We start from the raw sequence: 20,287 nt of genomic DNA on the forward strand, positions 1-20,287 counted from the left end.
CATAAACAAAAATTTGGGAACCACTGCCCTAGAGTGGCAAAGGCTGAGGGCTGACCTTATAAAGATTTACAAAATCATGAGAGGCATGGAAAAGATGGATGGTTGTAGTCTTTCCGAAGTGGGGGTGTCTAAAACTAAAGAGCATGGGTTTAATTTGAGAGGGGAAAGATGTAAGACCTAGGAGTAAGACCTAGGAATAGAATTAGGCCATTTGGCCCATTGAATCTGCTTTCCCTCTCAGTCCCATTGTCCTCCCTTCTCCCCATAACCTTTCTCATCCTGATTAATTAAGAATCCTATCAAGCTTCGCCTTATATGACTTGACCTCTATAGCTGTATGTGGCAGTGAATTCCGCAGATCCCTCTGACTAAATAAATTCCTCCTTAACTCTGTTCTAAAGGGATATCCTTCTATTCTGAGGCTCTGTCCTCTGGTGCTGGACTCTCTTGCTGTTGCTGTTGGAAGCATCCCCTCCATATCCACTCTATCCAGACTTTTCAATATTCGATAGTTTTCAATGAACATTTCAATTTAAAAGGAACTAGAAGGGAAATTTTCCATGAAGGTAGTTGGTACATGGAACAAGCTGCCAGAGTAAGTGGCAGAGGTGGATACAATTACAATGTTTAAAGGATATTTGGATAGATATGTGCATAGAAAATACTTAGAGGGATATGGGCCAAAGAGGACTAGGTGAGAGAGGCAACTTCTTCAGAATGGAATGGTTGAGCCAAAGTTCCAGTTAGATCAGGAAATGAAATTCAAGAATGTCTTTTTTTATTGCCTGATTTTATTGCTTTTTTATTAGGTGTTGGTACTGTTAGATTTGGAGATGACGTTGTGCAGAGATTCTTCAGAAGTCAAGACTGACGCAAAAATCTGATGCATTGCATTAGTTGTTCATCAGAGTACTTGGGTGGCGGGGTAGAGAGATGTCTCTACCAAAGGAGGTGTAAGGTGCTACTTCCCTCCGCTAGCCTGCAGGTCACCCTTGGGCAAGGTGTCACACCTGCTTAGCCCCCCGATCAGGGTCACGTGAAGCCACGAGAGCAGGTGGTGGATGGCCGTATAAGCAGCCGGTGCATATCACAAGTTCTGGTTATGCGATTGCTGATACCAGGCAGACAATCTCTGAAGAGTATTGATTATGGCTGAGATCATCGGTTTTAGAAACAGAGAAACATAGAAAACCTACAGCACGATACAGGCCCTTCGGTCCACAATGCTGTGCCAAACACGTCTTCTAAAGATATTGTCCAGAAGAAGGCAATGGCAAACCACTTGTGTAGAACAATTTGCCAAGCACAATCATGGTCATAGGTAGAGAAATAGCCATTATCACCTACATTATACAAAATGACACATCATCATGAAAAAGATGATTATAGCACAGTTTGGACAGGGTCAGCCTTTACCAGCAAGCAAAGTAAGGATAGAGGTAACAAAAGAAATTGAGCCCATACTATCCTTTTTGATTAAGATCCATTCTGAAACAGCTTGGATTGGGAAACCTGTGAACAGGTACTGACTGAGTCTTACTTCAACTTTGCAAACAAAGAAATGACAGAACTATGAACCAACCATACTACTTGCTAAAAGGTTATAGACAACAGGTGGTTATACAAACATATAAACAAGTGTAAATAACGCTGTAACTATGAGCACAAACAGAATGAAGAGAGCAACCTGGACCCTAATCCAACAGGCGCTGTATGATGTTGTGATTTGGAAGGGAACATGCTCAAATACCCTTGTTACTCAGGGTGGCCATGTCTTTCAGGATTGAGTCACAGAAAGTGGAATGCTATGACGGTCATCTACTAGTCTTCTACAGGGGTTGCAATGAGTTCTCTCATTCTGTTTGATCTAGTGGAACTCTCTGGGTTTGATTTACCCCACAAAACAAAGAGATGGGAAAAAAAGTCAGGCAGCATCTAAGGAGGGGAATAAACAGTTGACGTTTGGGGCCAAAGCCATAAGACTCAAGAGCAGAGTTAGACCATTCAGCCTATTGAGCCTGTTCTACTATCCCATTATGGCTGATTTATTATTACTCTCATTCTCCTGCCTTCTTCCCTTACCTTTTGAAGTCCTTACTAGTCAAGAACCTATTGAACTCTGCTTTAAATATACCCAATGATTTGGCCTCTGCAGCTGTTTGTGCTAATAAGTTCCACAGAATTACTGTTCACTTGCTTAAGAAATTCCTCCTCATCTTTGTTCTGAGCCCCTTCACTAGAAATGGAAAAGAAGCAGACAGAAGCCAGAATAAGAAGGTGGGGGAGGGGAAGGAGAACAAGCCGGTGAGTGATAGGTGAAACCAGGTGAAGGGGAAGGTAGAATGAAGTGATAAGCTGGGAGGTGATAGGCGGATAGAAGTAGTATGATAGGAGAGGACAGTGACTCATGGGAGAAAGGGAAGGAGGAAAAGCACCAGAGAGAGATTAGAACAATATAAATCAGGAGTTTCCAACCTGGGGTCCACGGACCCCTTAGTTAATGGTCCGGGTCCATGACATAAAAAAGGTTGGGAACACTTGGTATAAGTAGTAAACAGTAATAAGTAATTAAAATACGATTTTTGAATATATCAAATGTTAATTAGAGGCAAGTTGCAGATGAAAGCATAGATATATTTTCTGGTACATTGCAGTGTTCATAGACAATGCACCTTTCAGTAGCACTCCCAGCGTTCCAATCTCTTGCTAATGATAACAATGGTTTTCAGCAGTTTTTACAACACAGCATAACCAAAATTCTGGAGGAACTCAGCAGATAAGGCAGCAACTATAGAAAAGAATATACAATACAATCAACATTTCAGGCCGAGACCCTTCTTCACGACAGTTCCTGTCCAAAGACCTATGCAGTCAAAGCTGCCAATAATTGTTGATTAAAGGCATAGTTGTAGGGATATTTGGATAAACTATCAAGAAGCAGCATGTGATCCAATTCCTGTTGCTGCTTTGGCCTTCCATAATTTGATTCTGGAATTGTAACGTATCAGGAATAATTCACAGATCAATTAACCGCATTGATCACATGAAAAAGTTCAACCCACCTTTTGAAAGTGTGATAGTAGTGAAATAATATGTTCTGTTTTTATTTAACAGCTTCCCTGTATGTAATGTGTTGCATACGGAAAATTTGAGTTGTCTCCCAGGAGCACCATCAACCAAAAATTGACACTGTGTAGCAAAAGGAGACATTGGGTTGGTGGGACTACAACTGGATGTCAAGAGTTAAGAGTGAAAGGTGAAAAGTTTCTGGGGGAACATGAGGAGGGTTCTGCCAGTGCAAGTGGTGTATATAAGCTCAATTTCAACATTAAAGAGAAGTCTGCATAGGTAATTGGATTGTAGGGATATGGAGGGCTAAGGTCCCAGTGCAGGTTGATTGGAGTAGGCAGTTTAAATGGTTTGACATGAACTGTTTCTGTGTTGTTACTTTTTATGACTCTATGACTGTGAGACTGGTCCAAAGAGGAAGTTTGGTAAAGAGGTGGAAAATATTGAGAAGCATCTGAAGGTCATGAGAAGGTTGGCAGAGCCATCAAGAGTTCCTGCAATGCTGGCCATTTCCTTTTCCTGTACCTTCTGGAAGAAGATACAGGAGCTTAAAGGCCCAAATTTTCAGACGTCTTCCCCAGGCTTCTGAACTTAAGCACTCCCTTCACCTTCGTGTTGTTGCTGCCACTTTCTTGAATCCTTAGTTTGACCTCAAAGATTCGAAGTACACTTGTTATCAAAGTATGCATGCAATATACAACCCTGTGATTTTTCGTCCCCACAGTCAGTCATAAAACAAAAAAAAATGGAGCCCATACAAAGAAAAACATTAAGCTCCCCAAAGCGCAAAAAAAAGAACAAATTGCACAAACGGCAAATAAATGAGCAAAAAAAACACAGAATATAAAACACCAAACTGCAAAGTCAATGAACAGTCGAAGAATGTTTTTCCAGTTAATCTTTTATTGCCACTTTGGCATTTCTTTTTACATGACCTCAGTTCGCATTACAATCGTTTCACCATTCTGTTGTCTCAGTTCTCATCACTTTTTTGTTTATTTATTATTACCATGGATACCGTTTACCCTGTGACTTTCATGTGCACAAGAAGTTTCATTGCACTCTGGTGTATATGACAGTAAATTAATCTAATCTTATCTCATCTAATCCAAAGATTAAGACATTGATAGTTTAAAGTACAACAACCGAGGTTAGACTTATTACATATGGGAATGATCAAAAGGCAGGACTCCCAGAAGTGTTGCTACTTTCAGAATCAGAGTCAGGTTTATTATCACTGACAAATTACGTCATAAAAATTTTTTTGTGGTAGCAGTACAATGCAAGACATAAACGTTACTGTAAGTTACAAAATAAATATAGAGTGCAAAAGATGAATAGCGAGATAGTATTCATGGGTTCATGAACCATTCAGAAATCTGATGACAGATGAGAAGAAGCTGTTCCTGAATCATCAAGCATGGGACTTCAGGCTCCTGTACCTCTTCACCAATGGTAGTAACACGAAGAGGACGTTTCCCAGATGGTGAAGGTCTTTAATGATGTCACATTCTTGAGGTACCAACACTTGAAGATGAAGATGTATGGAGCAATGTGTCCATGATGGAGCTGGCTGAGTCTACAACCATCTGCAACCTCTTGCAATCTTGTGCGTTAGAGCCTCCATACCAGGCTGTAATGTAACTAGTCTGAATACTCTCCACTGTACTTCTGTTGAACTTTGTTAGAGAATTTAATAACATACTAAATATCTTCAAAATCCTGAAGAAGTAGAATTGCTGGCATGCCTTCTTTGTGATGGTATCAATGTATTGGGCCCAGGATAGATTCCATGAGATGTTGATTCCAAGGAAATTGAAGATGCCTCAGTAAGGACCAGTGTGTGTTTTCCAACTCGCCCTCGGAGTGCTATAGAGCTGAACCAGATGACATAGAACATAAAATAGCACAAAACAGGAGCCGGCCCAAATGTTGTGCTACAGTGTGTTGGGTGCCCATCATATCCGATGATGACAGTTAGATTTGTGCATTTCATTTGTGTGTTCATAGGAGGCTGCAGAGTCCAAGCTATGCATGACATAGATGTCCACGATGAGGACATGAAAACTGCTGGATCTGGACATGGAGCCTCTGCTATTGCTTTCCTTCTTTGTTGAGCGGTGATCAGTACTGCTCGGCATCTCTCCTCCAGGTCGTTGTGAATGATTTTAACCAAAGCTCGCCAGCCACTTCGGTCTTGCACTCTGTTCCAGCTGTTTTGGTACAAGCCCAGTATGTGCAATATTAGCTTTCGCACAGTGTTTGAACCTCTTAATTGGCCTGTCTCAATTCCTCTTGCCCAGTGAAGGCACACCATTTAGTAGCTGCTTGGGGATTTGGGAATCCTTCATGTGTATGACATGTCCTGTCCACTAAAGCTGTGCTGTTACAATCATGGCCTCAACAATCATAGACTCCGCCCTATCATTGACCACTAAGTTTGTGTCCCGGTCCTGCCAGCTAATGCCAAGGATCAACCTCAGAGTACACATATGGAATTCCTCTACCATTTTGATGTGCTGCACGGTCCAGGTTTCACATCCATACAGGAGAACGCTGAGGACAACAGCTTCGTACACCTTTAGTTTTGTGGACAGGCAGATAGATATCCATATGTCCATATCTTGAAGATATAAAGAGGAGGGGGGAAGGGTGAAACGGGAGATTGTAGTGGACAGGTGGACCAAAGAAAGGATGATGGTTAGAAGAAACCAGGTGGGGATGAGGGAAGGATGAAGGTGAAAGATAAAGGTGGGTGGGCGGTAGATGGGGGTGGGGGGGGGGGGTAGACAGAGCCGGAAAGGTAAAGGACAGGATGAAGTACAACAGAATCAATGTGTTTTGCATTGGTTCTATTGTTGTTCTACTGTGTATGGCTGCAAGAAAATGAATCTCAGCGTAATATATAGTGACATAAGTCAAAGGAGCAGAATTAGGACATTAGGCCCATCAAGTCTGCTCCGCCATTCCATCATGGCTGATTTACTATTCTTCTCCCCATTTGTGTACCTTGATAATACATTTAGTTTGAACTTTGAGGAAGGACATCTGTCCATCATTCTAGTGCATCTGAGCATGAATATTCCTCCACATTTTCATGGACTCCTGCTGCCCATCCTAACCTCCCCTCTCTAAAATAAGTCACTCTAACATTTTTCTCATATCTCCCATATTGGACTCTAGCCTTTGGCCGCCTTCTTGCCCACGGAGAAGTTTGCTGCCTTTGCCCTTTCTTCATTCACCACTTAGACGCACTCACAATCAATCCCAGGGAGACAGTTTCATATCTCTCTTTCACAATCCTGAGACTTACTCTGCTATTGGTATTGGTTTTGATTTATTATTGTCACATGCACAAAGAAACAGTGAAAAACTTGTCTTGCATACAGTTTAAGTCATTACAGAGTGCATCAGGCTAGAACAAGGTAAAACTATAGCAATGCGGAATAAACTGTAAAAGCTACCTAAAATGTGCAGTGCAGTTAAACAAAACAATGCAAGATTATAGTGAAGTAGATTGTGAAGCCCATCTAAGACTACATAGGACTGTGCATTCAGGAACAAGGTATAAGACAGTATATTCATAGAGGTAGATTGTGTGAGGTCAAGAGTCCAATTTATTGTTTTGGGAGCTATTCAGTAGTCTTCTAGTAGTGGGTTACAAGCTGTCCTTGAGTCTGTTGGTACATGCTTTCAAGCTTTTGATAGAAGAGAGAATGTCCAGGGTGGGTGGGATCTTTGATTATGTTGAAGCATTGAGAAGTACAGACAGAGTCAATGGAGGGGAGGCTGGTCTCTGTGATGTGCTCAGCTATGTCCACAACTCTCTGCAGTTTCCTGCGGTCATATGCAGAGCAGTTGCCATACCAAGCCATTATGCATCTAGACAGAATGCTTTTTACAGTATATTGATAAAAATTGGTTTGAACCAATGGGGACATGCTGAATTTCTTTAGTGTCGCGAGGAAGCAGAGACATTGGTGAGCATTCCTGACCATGGCTTCAATGTGTCCTCTGGCTTCGTCCTATGTTCCCTGATACCAACGCTGTTCATTGTTGATAAACAATAGGTCAGTCTTTGTGTCCAGTATTTTCCCTCTCTATCAGATGTCTATGGGCATTAAGCCCTAGAAGTTGGTGTCGCTGAAGGACGACTTTCTTTCAGATGCACTAATGAACCAGCAGTGGGCTTGCGCGCAAGTGAAGATAAAAGGTCTGATGACCGTGAGTTTAAGCAGAGAACAGAGTGCTCCTCAGCATCCTTAACTCCCACTCAACACTACTGCAAATAATCAACTTATTATTTCTTTCTATGGAGGCTTGCTGTGCCCAACTTGTCTTCTGCATTTCCTAACCTCATGGCAACAGTTGAACTTCAAAGAGCACCTCAGTGGATGTAAAGAGGCCTTGAAATGTCTTTAGCTGTGAAAAGTTACAAATTCAAGTCTGTATTCTCTCTCATTGCAAAATATTTCTACCAAGCTCGTCACAAGGGGCAACATTGCTACCCATTGGCCAAATCTTGGTACTGCACATCCCAAGCACATAGATTCAATGGAATCTGTGTTGGCTTCCAATCAATTTAAAGGCGAGGCCTACTAAATTAGGGTGGATTGTACAGCTCTGTTTCACACTTTTCTCTGAAGCAGTTGCTACAGTCCTTTTCAGAGTTGATATTGATTAAGAAATCTATCAATGCAGTGCCACAAAAACAAGAAAATCTGCAGATGGAACAAATCCAAAGCAACACACAAAATGCTGGAAAAGCTCATCAGGTCAGACTGCATCTATGAAAATAAGTAAACAGTTGATGTTTCAGGCTGAGACCCTACATCAAGTCCTAGTGAAGAGTCTGATCCTAAAATGTTAATTGTTTACTGTTTTCTATAGATGCTACCTGGCCTGCTGAGTTCCTCCAGCATTTTGCTATCAATGCAGTGGAGCTAAAATTTATTTATATTAGTTCAAGGAGATAACCTTATTTCTCAAATGCTGAATTGGAATCATTACCTTTCACACAAACAGGCAAGAGCAAATGAAAGAAAGAAAGATCATAAGTCCATCTTATCTTACCAGGTGATGAATCAAAGGTCTGGATTAATTAGTTATTTAACAAATCTTAGGTTAGACTTTCCCACATGGAAGCAAACTGTTTATCCACTCGAATCCTTTCAGGGTTTGTGATGGTTCTTCAGCCATCAAATCAGACCATGTGGTCCAAGTCTTGCATGTTGATGTGTATGCTTACATGCCTTCTCCAACAGCTCCGATTTAGGATATAGTCTTGGAACAAATGGTTGTGAATGTTAGACGGAGCTGAGGGAAAATTTCTTCACTTGTGAGTTTATAGAGCTCCTTCCACAGAGGTGCAGTCCTCATATATAGTAAAGACTGCGATAACTAGTTTTCTAATCAGTGATGGAATTGGAGTGAAGGAAAACGAGAACTTGTGGGTTTTTGGAACAGGTTTGATTCTATTGAAAAGTGGAAAAGGTTTGATGGGTTGAATGTCCTATACCTAATCCTACATCTTATGATCTATGTTACCTAATGCCATTGACAATCTTTTCTGTTTCTTCTTAATGCATTGCACACTTCCAGAGCATATAGGGTAAAGGAAATTGGAGCAGACCGGTTTTACAGCATTATGGAGTCATAGTGTCATACAGTTTAGGGACTGGGCCATGCTGACTACAATTCCCACGTAAGCTCATTCCATTTGGCACATATCCCACTGAAACTCTCCTACCCATGTTGTTATCATACCTGCTTCAACCACATCCTTTTATTTACACTATTTTTCTATCTATCTATCTATCTATCTATCTATCTATCTATCTATCTATCTATCTATCTATCTATCTATCTATCTATTTATCTATCTGTCTGTCTATCTGTCTGTCTTTCTCTTTCTATCTTTCTATCTCTATCTTTAATGTTCTCTTGTTATTTCTCTCTCTCTCCCTTTCTTTCATTTGACCTTTCTTCCTTCCTTACACAGAGCACACCGAGCTGGACTCTGACTATCAGCTCCTGCCACTAATTCTTCATTTATAACTTGACCTCTAGCTCCAGTCATCTCTGTCCCTAAACCCTAACCTCTGCAAAAACACTCCACACTGCCTCTAAAACCATTCCTGTCAATAAAAAAAAAGCAACAAAATCTGAGCGACATCCTCAATGGACTTTGCGGCTTGGTGTCATCTTGACTGATCTCAATTCCCTGAGTGTTACTTCTGCCAACATCACTGCCCATTCTCTCAATAATGTATCTTTGCGTGCACAGTGAACATTGTATAGGCACTGATGAAAACAGGGGACTGAAGGACACATGTCTTGAGTAGGGTAAGACAGAGGGTTACGAGGTGGAGGAGGGTTGAAGGAACAGTTATACAGCTATAGAGTCATAAAAATTTAAACAACACCCAAACAGGTCCTTCAGCCCATCTAGTCTATTCAGGAGAGTTACTCTGTCTTGTCCCATTGAACCACACCTGGACAATGACTCTCCATTTGTATCCCATCCATGTACCTATCCAAATTTCTCTTAAGTTCTGCAATTGAACCTGCTTCACCATTTCCATTGGCATCTTGTTCCACACTCACACTCGAATGAGGAAGTTTTCCCTCAGGTTTCCATCAAATATTTCACCTTTTACCTTTAACTGATGGCCTCTAGTTCTAGTCTCAGCCAACCTCTGTGGAAAAAGTGTGTTTGCACACTTCTATAGCCCTCAGAATTCCATATGCCTCAAACAAGTCTACCCTCATTCTTTTACATTCCGGAAGAATAAAGTCCTGACCTATTCAACCTTTCCCTGTAACTCAGATCCTCAAGTTCCAACAAAACCCTTGTAAATTGTCTCTGTGCTCTTTCCTGGAGTTAGGTGACCAGAACTGCACACAGTACTCCAAATTAGGCCTCACTAACATCATATACAACTTCAACATAACACCGGTACTCAATACTCTGATTTATGAAGGCCAGTTTGACATCAGAAGTTGAGGGAAGAAAGAGGTGAAGGTGTGTTAAGTGTAAGTATTACATTCAATTCTGCTAGCCCCATTTCAGGAAAGATGTAGAGACCTTGGAAAGGATACATAGTGAAAGTTAAAGGCAACTATGTTGTAAGGACTAATATGTTGTACTGAGTGGCAGGATGGAGATACATCTCTACAAAAGGAGGAGTCAGGAGCAGGTCACCCTTGGGGAGAGTGTAGCAACTGTATAACACCACCCTTGCACCCCCCCCCCCACTGATCAGAATCACATGAAGCCAGGGGAGCAGGTGATGGGTGGTGATATGAGCAATTGATGCATATCATGATTCCCGGTTATGTAAACACTAACACCAGGTAGACAATCTCTGAAGAGTATTGATAATGGCTGGGGCCATCTACCTTGTAAAGACACTGCCCAGAAGCCAGCAATGGAAAACCACTAACGTAGAAAAATTTGCCAAGAACACATGGATAGAGAAAAGACTAAGAACGACATTGTGAAGGGGTCTCCCCCACAGGCAGATTAAAGACAGATGGAAGATCATGATTTCCCACGTCATATGACACAGCACATTACTGATGGTGATGATGAATATGTTGTACGGAAACATTTTGTATGTGTGTTCCTAAAGATTTCCAGCATCTGTAGAATCTCTTGTGTTTGGTATCACATAAGAAGCATTCGCAAGAGAAATATAAGTTATGGAAAATTATATAAGAAAGAGCACAATTAGAACAAACGAAATGCTGTCCATTGTAATGCAAGTTATCATTGTGTTGCTATACTGAGGTCATGATTCGGGTTTTGAAGAGTTGGTTCAAAAACTGAATGGTTGCAAATAGCTTTTCCTTGAACCCGGTGGTGTGGGACTTCAGATCCCTGTACTACCTGCCCAATGGTAGCTGCAAGAAGATTGCATGGCCCAGATGGTGGGGAACATTGATAATATATGTTGCTTTCTTGAGCCAGTGCCTCCTGCAGATACTTCCAAGGGTGAGGAGGGATGTGCTAGAAGAATTTTACCAGACACTGCCTGGATTAGAGGACATGCAGTATATTGGTTGGACAAACCTGCATAATTTTCTTTGGAGCAGCAGAGGCTGAAGGAAGACATGAGAGAGGTTTATAAAATGTTATTTTATTTTAATTTATTTAAAGATACAGTGTGGAACAGGCCCTTATAGCCCAACAAGGCTCACTGCTCAGCAACACTCCAATTTAACAGTAGCCTAATCACAAGACAATTTATAATGACCAATTAACCTACTAACTGGCACATCTTTGGATTGTGAGAGGAAACTGGAGCGCCAGGAGGAATCCCACATGGTCACAGGGAGGACGTACAGGGAGAAAGCTGGAAGAACTCAGTAGGTCAGGGAGTATCTTTAGAGGAAAAGACATCACCCCAAGTCATAATAGCACCTCACTAACCACTACACGACTGTATGAGAGGCATAGAGTCGACATCTATGGTCCACTCTAGCTTCTCCCAGGGGTCATAATGTCTGAATCTGAAGGGCGTGTATTTAAGACGAGAGGGTTAAAATTCAAAGGAGATGTGTGAGTCAGATACTTTTTTACACAGAAAGTGGAGGGTGCCAGGAATAAGCTGTTAGGGACTGGATGGCGGTAGAGGCAGGTATGACAAGATTTCAAGCGCGTATTTGATAGATGTATGAATGTGCAGAAGAGGGTAGGATATGAATCGTATACAGTAAGTAAGACTAGTTTAATTAGTCATCGCTAGTTTAGTTTGGCATGACATTGTGGGTCGAAAAGCCTGCTCTTGTGCTGCACTGTTCTATGTTCTTAGTGACGGGCTGAGTTGGTGAACAGAGAGTGGCTTGAGGTGGGGTGGGCAAGAGGGAAGGAGAGCAGAAGGGTGGGTAAGGGGAACCCATGGTGAGGATAGAGGCTTAAGGGGAGTGGCTGAGTGGAGAGAGCTGGTTATGTGAGATTGCTCAGAAGGGTGCTGATAATCAAAGGTCGGAGGTGCGAATGAATCGGAATTAGGTTTAATATCGCAGGCAAATGTCGTGAAATTTGTGGTTGTGTAGCTGCAGCACATTGCAATACAGAATAATATAAAAACCTATAAATTATAACAAGAAATATCATTTTAAAAAAATTAAAAGGTAGTGCAAAGAGAGAGCAAAATTAAAGAAAAATACAGTGAGTTAGTGTACATGGGTTCAGAAATCCAAAGGCGGAGGGGAAGCTATTCCTAAAATATTCCGTATGTGTTTTCAGGCCTCCTCCTTGATGATCAGTGAGAAGAGGGAATGTTTTGGATGACAGGAGTCCTTAGTAATGGATGACACCTTTTCTGAGGCATCATCATTAGAACATATCCTCGATCCTGTGGAAGCCAGAGTCCGTGATGGAGCTGGCTTAGTGAACGATCAGGGACTGTGGATTCAGAGGAAGAGGGGCAAAAGCCCAGATCATCAATGGGGGCAGGAGTGAGGGTCTGAGGTGTGAATATCTGAATAGTGAGGGAACTGAGGATTGAAGGTTGCAGAGCTGGTAGGAGGGGGAATGAGGAGACTAGTGGACAAGGGAGGTGATGGACAAGAGGCTGATGAGGGAAGGGCCAAGGTGGGAGGGGACTGAGGGCAAGGGGCTGGCAATTCCAGCCAAGCTCTCCACGGGGAGCACTTGCCGCTGTTTGGCCTGTCTCTGCAGGCGAGCGATAGATTGGCAGCTGAGTTGGAGAAAGTCACTGTCTTGGCTCCCTTCCCAGGATCTGTGAGTGCTTAGGTGGTAATGTAGCCCAGGACCCCTCCCCCTTCATTTTATCCGTAGGGTGGGGAGGAGAGTGAGGGAGGAGAAGGGGGAGAGCAAGCAAGAGGATAGCCAAGGTCTGACCGCACCCTTTCTCTCTCTCTCTCTCTCTCTCTGTCTCTCTCTCTCTCCGTCGCTCTCTTTCTCTCTCATTCCATTTCTCTTTCTCTCTCTCGTTCTCTTGCGTTCTCTGTCTTTCTTTTTCCTTTCTCTCTCCCTTCCGTCTCCCTCCCTCTCCTCCTCCCCCACCTCTCTCTCTCTCTTTCTCTGTCTCCCTCTCTCTTCACTTCTCTCTTCACCCCCGTCTTTCTTTACTCCCCCCCCTTTCCACTCTCTCTCGCGCTCTTTCGAATAAAGGAACAAAAACTCAATTGGAGATTGCCGCTTTTTTCCCTCGCCCTGTGTTTCACAAGTTTTACAAAGACTGGCTGCAGCCTGCTGCTCTGATCTGGGCATCTTCAGTTTCATTTTGGTTCTTGGCGGCACCTTATCTATTTTGTTTTCATTTCCAAATCATTCCACCCTACCCTTTGCTAATTGGCACCTCAACGCATGTTAACAGTGACCGCTGCAATCTGTGGCTACGACACCCTGAGGAGAGAGCGGCAAATGGGGATGAGCCAGTGTATTTCGATGGCTGTGTTACCCACAGTTTGAAAGTCTGTCCATGACTGTTATCTTCCAGACATCTACGGTGAGGTAAGCTTATGGATATTACGTCTGTTCCCGATCCGGAGCCAGATAATGGCACCTCATCCCTAGCTTTTCTATCATTCTTTTGCCGCCCAAAACTGATTCGATTTTTCCATCCGTTTCCGTCCGAATCATGCGAACTTCGCTTGAAAGAAAATTTTACCCTCTGCCCGTTCGGTACGGAATGACTGACCAGCTTGTATGGTCGCTGAAGGAGCATTGTGCTTAGACGAGATTTTTCGGAGGATGGGGGAGGGATGCGGGGGGGGGGGGGGGAGGGGCGCAGAGTGAGGGTGGGGAGTTGGCGGGTAGAGCGTGGAGTGATGACTGGCAGAGCATGCGCGTAGTTGACCAAACCAGGGAGAGGCAGTGGTGTGTTGGTGGGTGAGGCGGACTGGCGCATTGTTCATCAAGAGGCTGCCACACTTCGCATGCGCTCCTGTCACTCCGGTCCCAACGGATTTCTTGCCCACCCCAAACGTTGGTTGCTAAGCCTGCAGCGGAGCAGGAGGGGATGTCAATGGGACTGGGTCTGGTACGTTACCCCTGCCCCCTCTGGATGTGTTCGCGGTGTAAGGTCACATTTGCAATCAGGCCTTGTGGGGGGTGGGGGGGGGGATTGGGCATGGAGAAGCAGCCGTGAGGCCCCAGCAACCGAACATGGCTCCTTTCCAAAGACAACCTCCAGAGCAGCGGTCCCAGCAATGCCATGAAGCCTTTGCTTGTCTTACACTCGATATTATTCGCTTGCAGTGACCCTCTGTGCTGTGAGAGGGCTGCTCTTTACAAATGCCTCAATGGCGGGAATCATAAATCTTTTGCTTTTTAAAAGATAAATATTTTCTGTGCAGCTTCGTTTAGGAATTTGACTGTGCAAGGCCCATGGTACATAAAGCCCCAGCTCCGTGTCTAGTCAAAGCAGTGTACGTCTGGAATTTGATTTTCTTCACCCTTTCCTGCACTTCCTTCTTCCTCAGTTGTGGCTTTCTGCGTTCACCTCTGGGAAGGTGGCTTGTAGCTATTCCAATAGTTCCATCTAAACCTCTTCCTGAGGTTAGATGGGCTTGGAACACCAAGTTCAAAGCAAATTTATTATCAAAGTATGTATATGTCATCATCTACCACTCTGGGATTCACCTTCTTGTAGACACTCACAGTAGATACAAAGAAACTCAAAAGAATCAATGAAAAATGACACAGAAAGTCAGAAAAATAACCATTGTGAAAATAGAACACAGAGAACATAGGAACAGGCCCTTCAGCCCTCAATGTTGTTTCAGACCAATTAAACTGCCGAAATAAACAAATCGCTTCTGCCTCCACAACGTCCATATCCTTTCAGCTTCCTTACATTCATGTACCTATCTAAATATCTCTTAAAAGAGAGGTTGCTGCCGTTTCTCGAGTGGGGATCTCAAGATAAAAGTGGTACTGCAGACTGTAACATCAAAACAACGTGCTGTTGGTCTCCCTTCTCACTGTGGCAGGAGTGACACCCCCTCTCGCTTGTTAGTGAGAGAGATAGCCTGTAGCATGTCAAACCGTCTGGCGAACAGTGGACTCTAAATCATGGTCTTTTTGCGAGCTTTGTTATTGCTTGCACGGTGAGTGATAGGGAGGCTAATGCTTTTGCTGGAATAAATGGGGGGGGATTGGTGCCTTGCTGCTGCTCATGTGTGTGGGAGGGGGGGATGGGGGCTTTGGGGTTCTTATGTTCTTCCTGTCTTTCATTCTTTGGGGTTTTTCTTCTGTTTCATGGATGTCTGAGAATTTCAGGTTGTCTATTGTGTACATTCTCTGATATTTAATGGAACCATTGCAAGTCCCTAAAGCCTCTGCCACCAACCCAGGCAATACATTCCAGGCACCCTCCCCCCCCCCCCCCAGTCTCTGTGTAAAAAAACACCCCTCACATCTCCTTTGAAATTACCCCCCCTCACCTTAAATACAGGCCCTAATGGCATTAGACTTGGGAAAAGAAACTCTTTGTATACTCCTATCTGTGCCACAATGCGAACAAACCCACAAATAATAATAGCAATTAATGAATAAATAATAAATAATATTGAGAACATGAGTTTTAGAGTGAGTCCGTAGGTTGTGGAATCAGTTCAATAAGGAGCACCTTACACCTTATATAGGAATTAGAATTGGTTTATTGATGATGCTTGTACAGTATGGTGTTACAGTGTAAAGCTTGTTTTGCATATTGTTCCTACAGATCAAATCTTTACACAGTGCATTGAGGTGGAACACGGTAAAACAATAAAAGAATGTAGAATAAAGTGTAAGATCTACAGAGAAAGTGTAGTCTAGGTGCAAAATCAGAATGAGATCATCATCATATTCATCATTACGTGCTGTGTCATATGACGTGGGCGGTCATGATCTTGGCAAAATTTCCTTCAGAAGTGGTTTGCCATTGCCTTCTTCTGGGCAGTGTCTTTACAAGGCGGGTGACCCCCAACCGTTATTAATACTCTTCAGAGATTGTTTGCCTGGTGTCGGTGGTCACATTATTAGGACTTGTGATATGTACCAAAGGTTCATACGATCATCCACCACCTGCTCCCATGGCTTTATGTAACCCTGATAAGGGGACTAGGCAGGTTCTATACCTTCCCCAAGGGTGACTTACTGGCTAGTGAAGGGAAGGAGCACCTTACACCTCCTTTAGTAGAGATTAACCTCCATGCTGCCACTCAACATAGTGGAATAGGTGTATAAAAGCATGAGGACATTGGTAGGGAAATGTACACAGACTTTTCCCCAGGGGTTGGGAAATCAAGAACTAGAGGGCATATATTTGAGGGAGGAAAGATTTAATTGGAATGTGAGTGACATCTAGTTTACGTAGATGGTAGTTGGTTCGATACATGGAACAAGCTGCCAGAGGAAGTGGATGAGGCAATGCAGTAACAACATTTACAATACAATTGGACAGATACATTGGATAGAAAAGGTTTAGAAGGATCTGGGCCAAACATCAGAGAAAATGGAACTAGATTGGGTGGGCAACTTGATCAGTACGGAGAGGTTTAACAGAAGCATCCATCTCTAAACAGCATCCATTCCTCACTAGCCAGGGGATGCCCTCTTCTCATTGCTGCCAGGTAAAGCAGCCTGAAGATAGATACACACTCAATGTATATGTGTGTTTCTTCCTCTTCACCATGAACTCATGAACACTACCTCACTATTTTGCTCCCTTTTACCATTATAAGTTTACAGTATATGTTCTTATTGCAACATTTAGTAACTTTTTTTTCACTGTACTGCTGCTGCAAAACAACATATTTGATGACTGATATCATGAACCTGATTCTGATTCACAGCTGATCCGAGTTCCATGGTGGCAGTAGGTGACATCCTCACACTACACAGGGGTAAAGGTTGAGAGCAACTGATGCTTGATCCCACAGGTGGTTGAAACCACTTCCAAGGAGCTACATTCCCTGAGCTGAGGGTAGTTGTGGGAGGGCGGTAGTGAGCTGAAACAGTTATACTGTTGAATAACAATAAGACTTGGGAGCAGAATCAGGCCATTCAGCCCATCAAGTCAGTTCTGCCATTCAATCATTGCTGATTTATTACACCTCTCAACCACATTCTCCTGCCCTCTCCACGTAACCTTCGACACCCAGACTACTTACAAACCTTTAAATACTTTAAGTATACTTAAATATACTCCACTTTAAATATACCCAATGACTTGCTCTCCACAGACATCCTTAGCAATAAATTCCACAGACTTATCTCCCTCTAGCTAAACTAATTCCTCCTCATCTCTTTGTAATCAGTCAATGTTTTGGGCTGAGAGCCTTCAGCAGAACTTGACAAAAAAAAAGAGAAGTCAGAGGAAGAAGGTGGGGAGAGAGGAGGAAGAACTACAAGGTAGTAGGTGATAAGTGAAACAGGGAGGGGGGAGGGTTGAAATGAAGAGCTGGGAAGTCGATTCGAGAAAGAAATAAAAGGCTGGGGAAGGCTGAGTCTATTCAAAATGGCTGAACCTCTAATTTGAGGCTGTGTCTTCTGATCCACGATCCCCTCTCTATGGGAAACATCCTCCCTACATCCACTTTATACAGACCTTTCAATGTCCAATAAGCTTCAATGAGATTCCCCCTCCCCACTTCCTTCTAATCTCCAGCGAGTACATCAGAGAGCCATCAAATAGTCCTCATTAGTTAACCCTTTCATTTCTGGGATCATTCTTGTGAACTTCCTCTGGACCCTCTCCAATGCCAGCACATCTTTTCTCAGATAACAAGCTCAAAATTTCTCACAATATTGCAAATGCCATCTGACCAATGCGCTTATAAAGCCTCAGCATTACATCCTTGTTCTTATATTCTAGTTCTCTTGAAATGGATGCTAACATGGCAAGGTGTTTCCACTGGGCAGTGGGTTCCAGGATCTGGACATATTGATAATGAGGAACCAAATATCCTAACTACATTTATCAACAAAGTACATAAGCAGTATACAACCCTAAAATTGGTCTTCCCCATAAACTGTCACGAACAAAGAAGGACCATGGAACCAACCCATTTAAAGTATAGCATCGAACATCAAATCCCCCTCAAACCAATAAAATATTTCCAGGCTAAGATAGTGGGTGCCATGAAGGGAGGTGGTGATCGCCCCTGCTGTCTATGTTCTCCCTGCTGTAGAGGTCATGGATTTGCGTGATGGTGTTGATTATCTCCAGATGTCATCTTGGTGAGTCACCTCAGTCCATCCCAAATGTCTTACATTCTGCACTGAATGATTTCAATTCAGGGTGGGACGGGGCATTGAAGGTAAAGACTTTGAAATACATCATCTGTCAGGGAGGTGACCTTTAACCAGACAAAAAGGAAGAAGGAGAGACAGAGGGAGCATAGTATGCACAACCATGTTTGATAGATGAAGCAAAAGTTTTCTTGAGCATCTCTGAGACTTTCACAACCGGGCCAGTAAGACAGGCTGGTTGTTGGGTAGGGAATGTGTCCTTGGTGAGAGCAGTTGATTTCCACTAGGTTACTGCTTCAGGTCAGCCTCTTTCAAACTCAAATCATAGAGTTATAAGAAAGTACAACACAGAAACAGCCCTTTTGACCTTCTGGTCCATGCCAAACCATTTAAACTGCCTACTCCCAATGACCTGCGCCATTGTCATAGTCCTCCATATCCCTATCATCCATTTACCCATCCAAATTTAAGTTAAATGTTGAAATCAAGCTCGCATGCACCACTTGTGATGGCAGCTCATTCCACACTCTCACGACCCTCATGTTTCCCTTAAACTTTCACCTTTCACCCATAACCCATGACCTCTAGTTGTAGTCCCACCCACCCTCAGTGGAAAAAGCCTGCTCACATTTATCAATACTCCTGGTAATTTTGTAAACCTCTATCAAATCTTCTCTCAATCTTCTACGTTCCAAGAAATAAAGTCCCAACCTATTCAATCTTTCCTTAATTGTCTGCAATTAATGTGTCTGCATTGCAGCAGATGCCGGTGAATCTACAGTATCAAGAAAAATACTCAGACCAAGTGGTTTGTGCCCCACATGACCCTCCTCTCCCACCCTTCTTCATCCCCCTTCATCATTATATCCTTCTATTCCTTCAATGCTTCCGGCAAGTTTCAAGATAGCTAGGCAGTCAAACAGGAGTAAGACTGATTCAGTAAATTGCTGGCTATTAAGGAATGTTGATGAACAGATGGATTTAAGGGTTCCAAATTGCAAGATAGTTAGATTCAAGGGTTTTAGATTTAGGTTCATATTCAGATTCAGATTTATTTGTCGCATATTCAGTAGTGTGCAAAAGTCTTTGGCATATATATATATATATATATATATATATATATGTATAGCTAGGGTGCCTAAAACTTTTGCACAGCAGTGATATATTTATATATATTGCATTGTACTGCTGCCACAAAAAAACATATTTCACAATATATGTGAGAGATAATAAACCTGATTTTGTTATGGGTCTCTATTATGGACTGAGAGTGGGAAGGGGGCTGGGAGAGGGGAATCATAATTAGGAAAAGAGGAAGGGAGAGGGGAGAAAGCAAGATGCACCTGAGAGACTTTCTGCAATGATTAATAAACCAATTGTTTGGAATCAAATCACCTTGTCTGGTGCCTCAGGGGTTTGGGTGTTTGCACCCGCAGCAACCGCCATCCCTGACACTGTTTCTCAGCCACCGGTCTCACACCCTCCGCCCTCCCTACTCACAAAAACCCTTGCTCCTGCCAGATTTACAAACTCGCTCTTTGCTCCACGTCGACAAATACAGTACTGTGTAAAGGTCTTAGGCACCCCTGCTATATATATATGTCTAAGAATTTGACACAGTACTGTATATTGAAACATACAGATGAGTACATCATTTGTATTAATACCAAGACACCCAAGCTGCCTGGGAGTGTTGCCATACATTCCAGGTCGATAATTCCCTGAAAATAGCTATACAGGCAAATAAAGTGTTGAAATGGTCGGTTGGCATTCTTGCCTTCAGAGGTTAGGCGAATTAGACCATTAGACATAGGAGCAGAATTAGGCCATTCAGCACATCGAGTCTGCTCCACCATTCCATCATGGCTGATCTTGGATCCCACTCAATCTCAAGCACTTGCCTTCTCATCATATCTTTTGATGCCCTGACCGATCAGGGAACAATCAACTTAAATATACCCATGGGCTTGGCCTCCACCGCAGTCAGTGGCAGAGCGTTCCACA

General features: G+C 42.9%; 1 protein-coding gene across 50 annotated transcripts in view; it reads left to right on the top strand.

Annotated features, from left to right (window-relative positions):
* The window catches only part of LOC132393562 (uncharacterized), a 266,331-nt gene that overhangs the window by 149,416 nt on the left and 96,628 nt on the right, over window positions 1-20,287 (top strand). For 44 of the 50 annotated variants that reach the window (XR_009511964.1, XR_009511965.1, XR_009511959.1 and 41 more), the window contains one exon: window positions 13,419-13,555. The exons of the other annotated variants lie outside the window; for them this stretch is intronic. Coding sequence is in view for 3 of the 44 variants with exons in the window: in XM_059968985.1 (XP_059824968.1) it covers window positions 13,419-13,527 (109 nt within the window). In the remaining 41 variants the exon portion in view is untranslated. The remainder of the gene's footprint in view (window positions 1-13,418; window positions 13,556-20,287) is intronic. 50 annotated transcript variants of the gene reach the window in all.

Source organism: Hypanus sabinus, chromosome 4, assembly GCF_030144855.1.
Source record: "Hypanus sabinus isolate sHypSab1 chromosome 4, sHypSab1.hap1, whole genome shotgun sequence".
In the NCBI taxonomy this organism is placed as follows: Eukaryota; Metazoa; Chordata; class Chondrichthyes; order Myliobatiformes; family Dasyatidae; genus Hypanus; species Hypanus sabinus.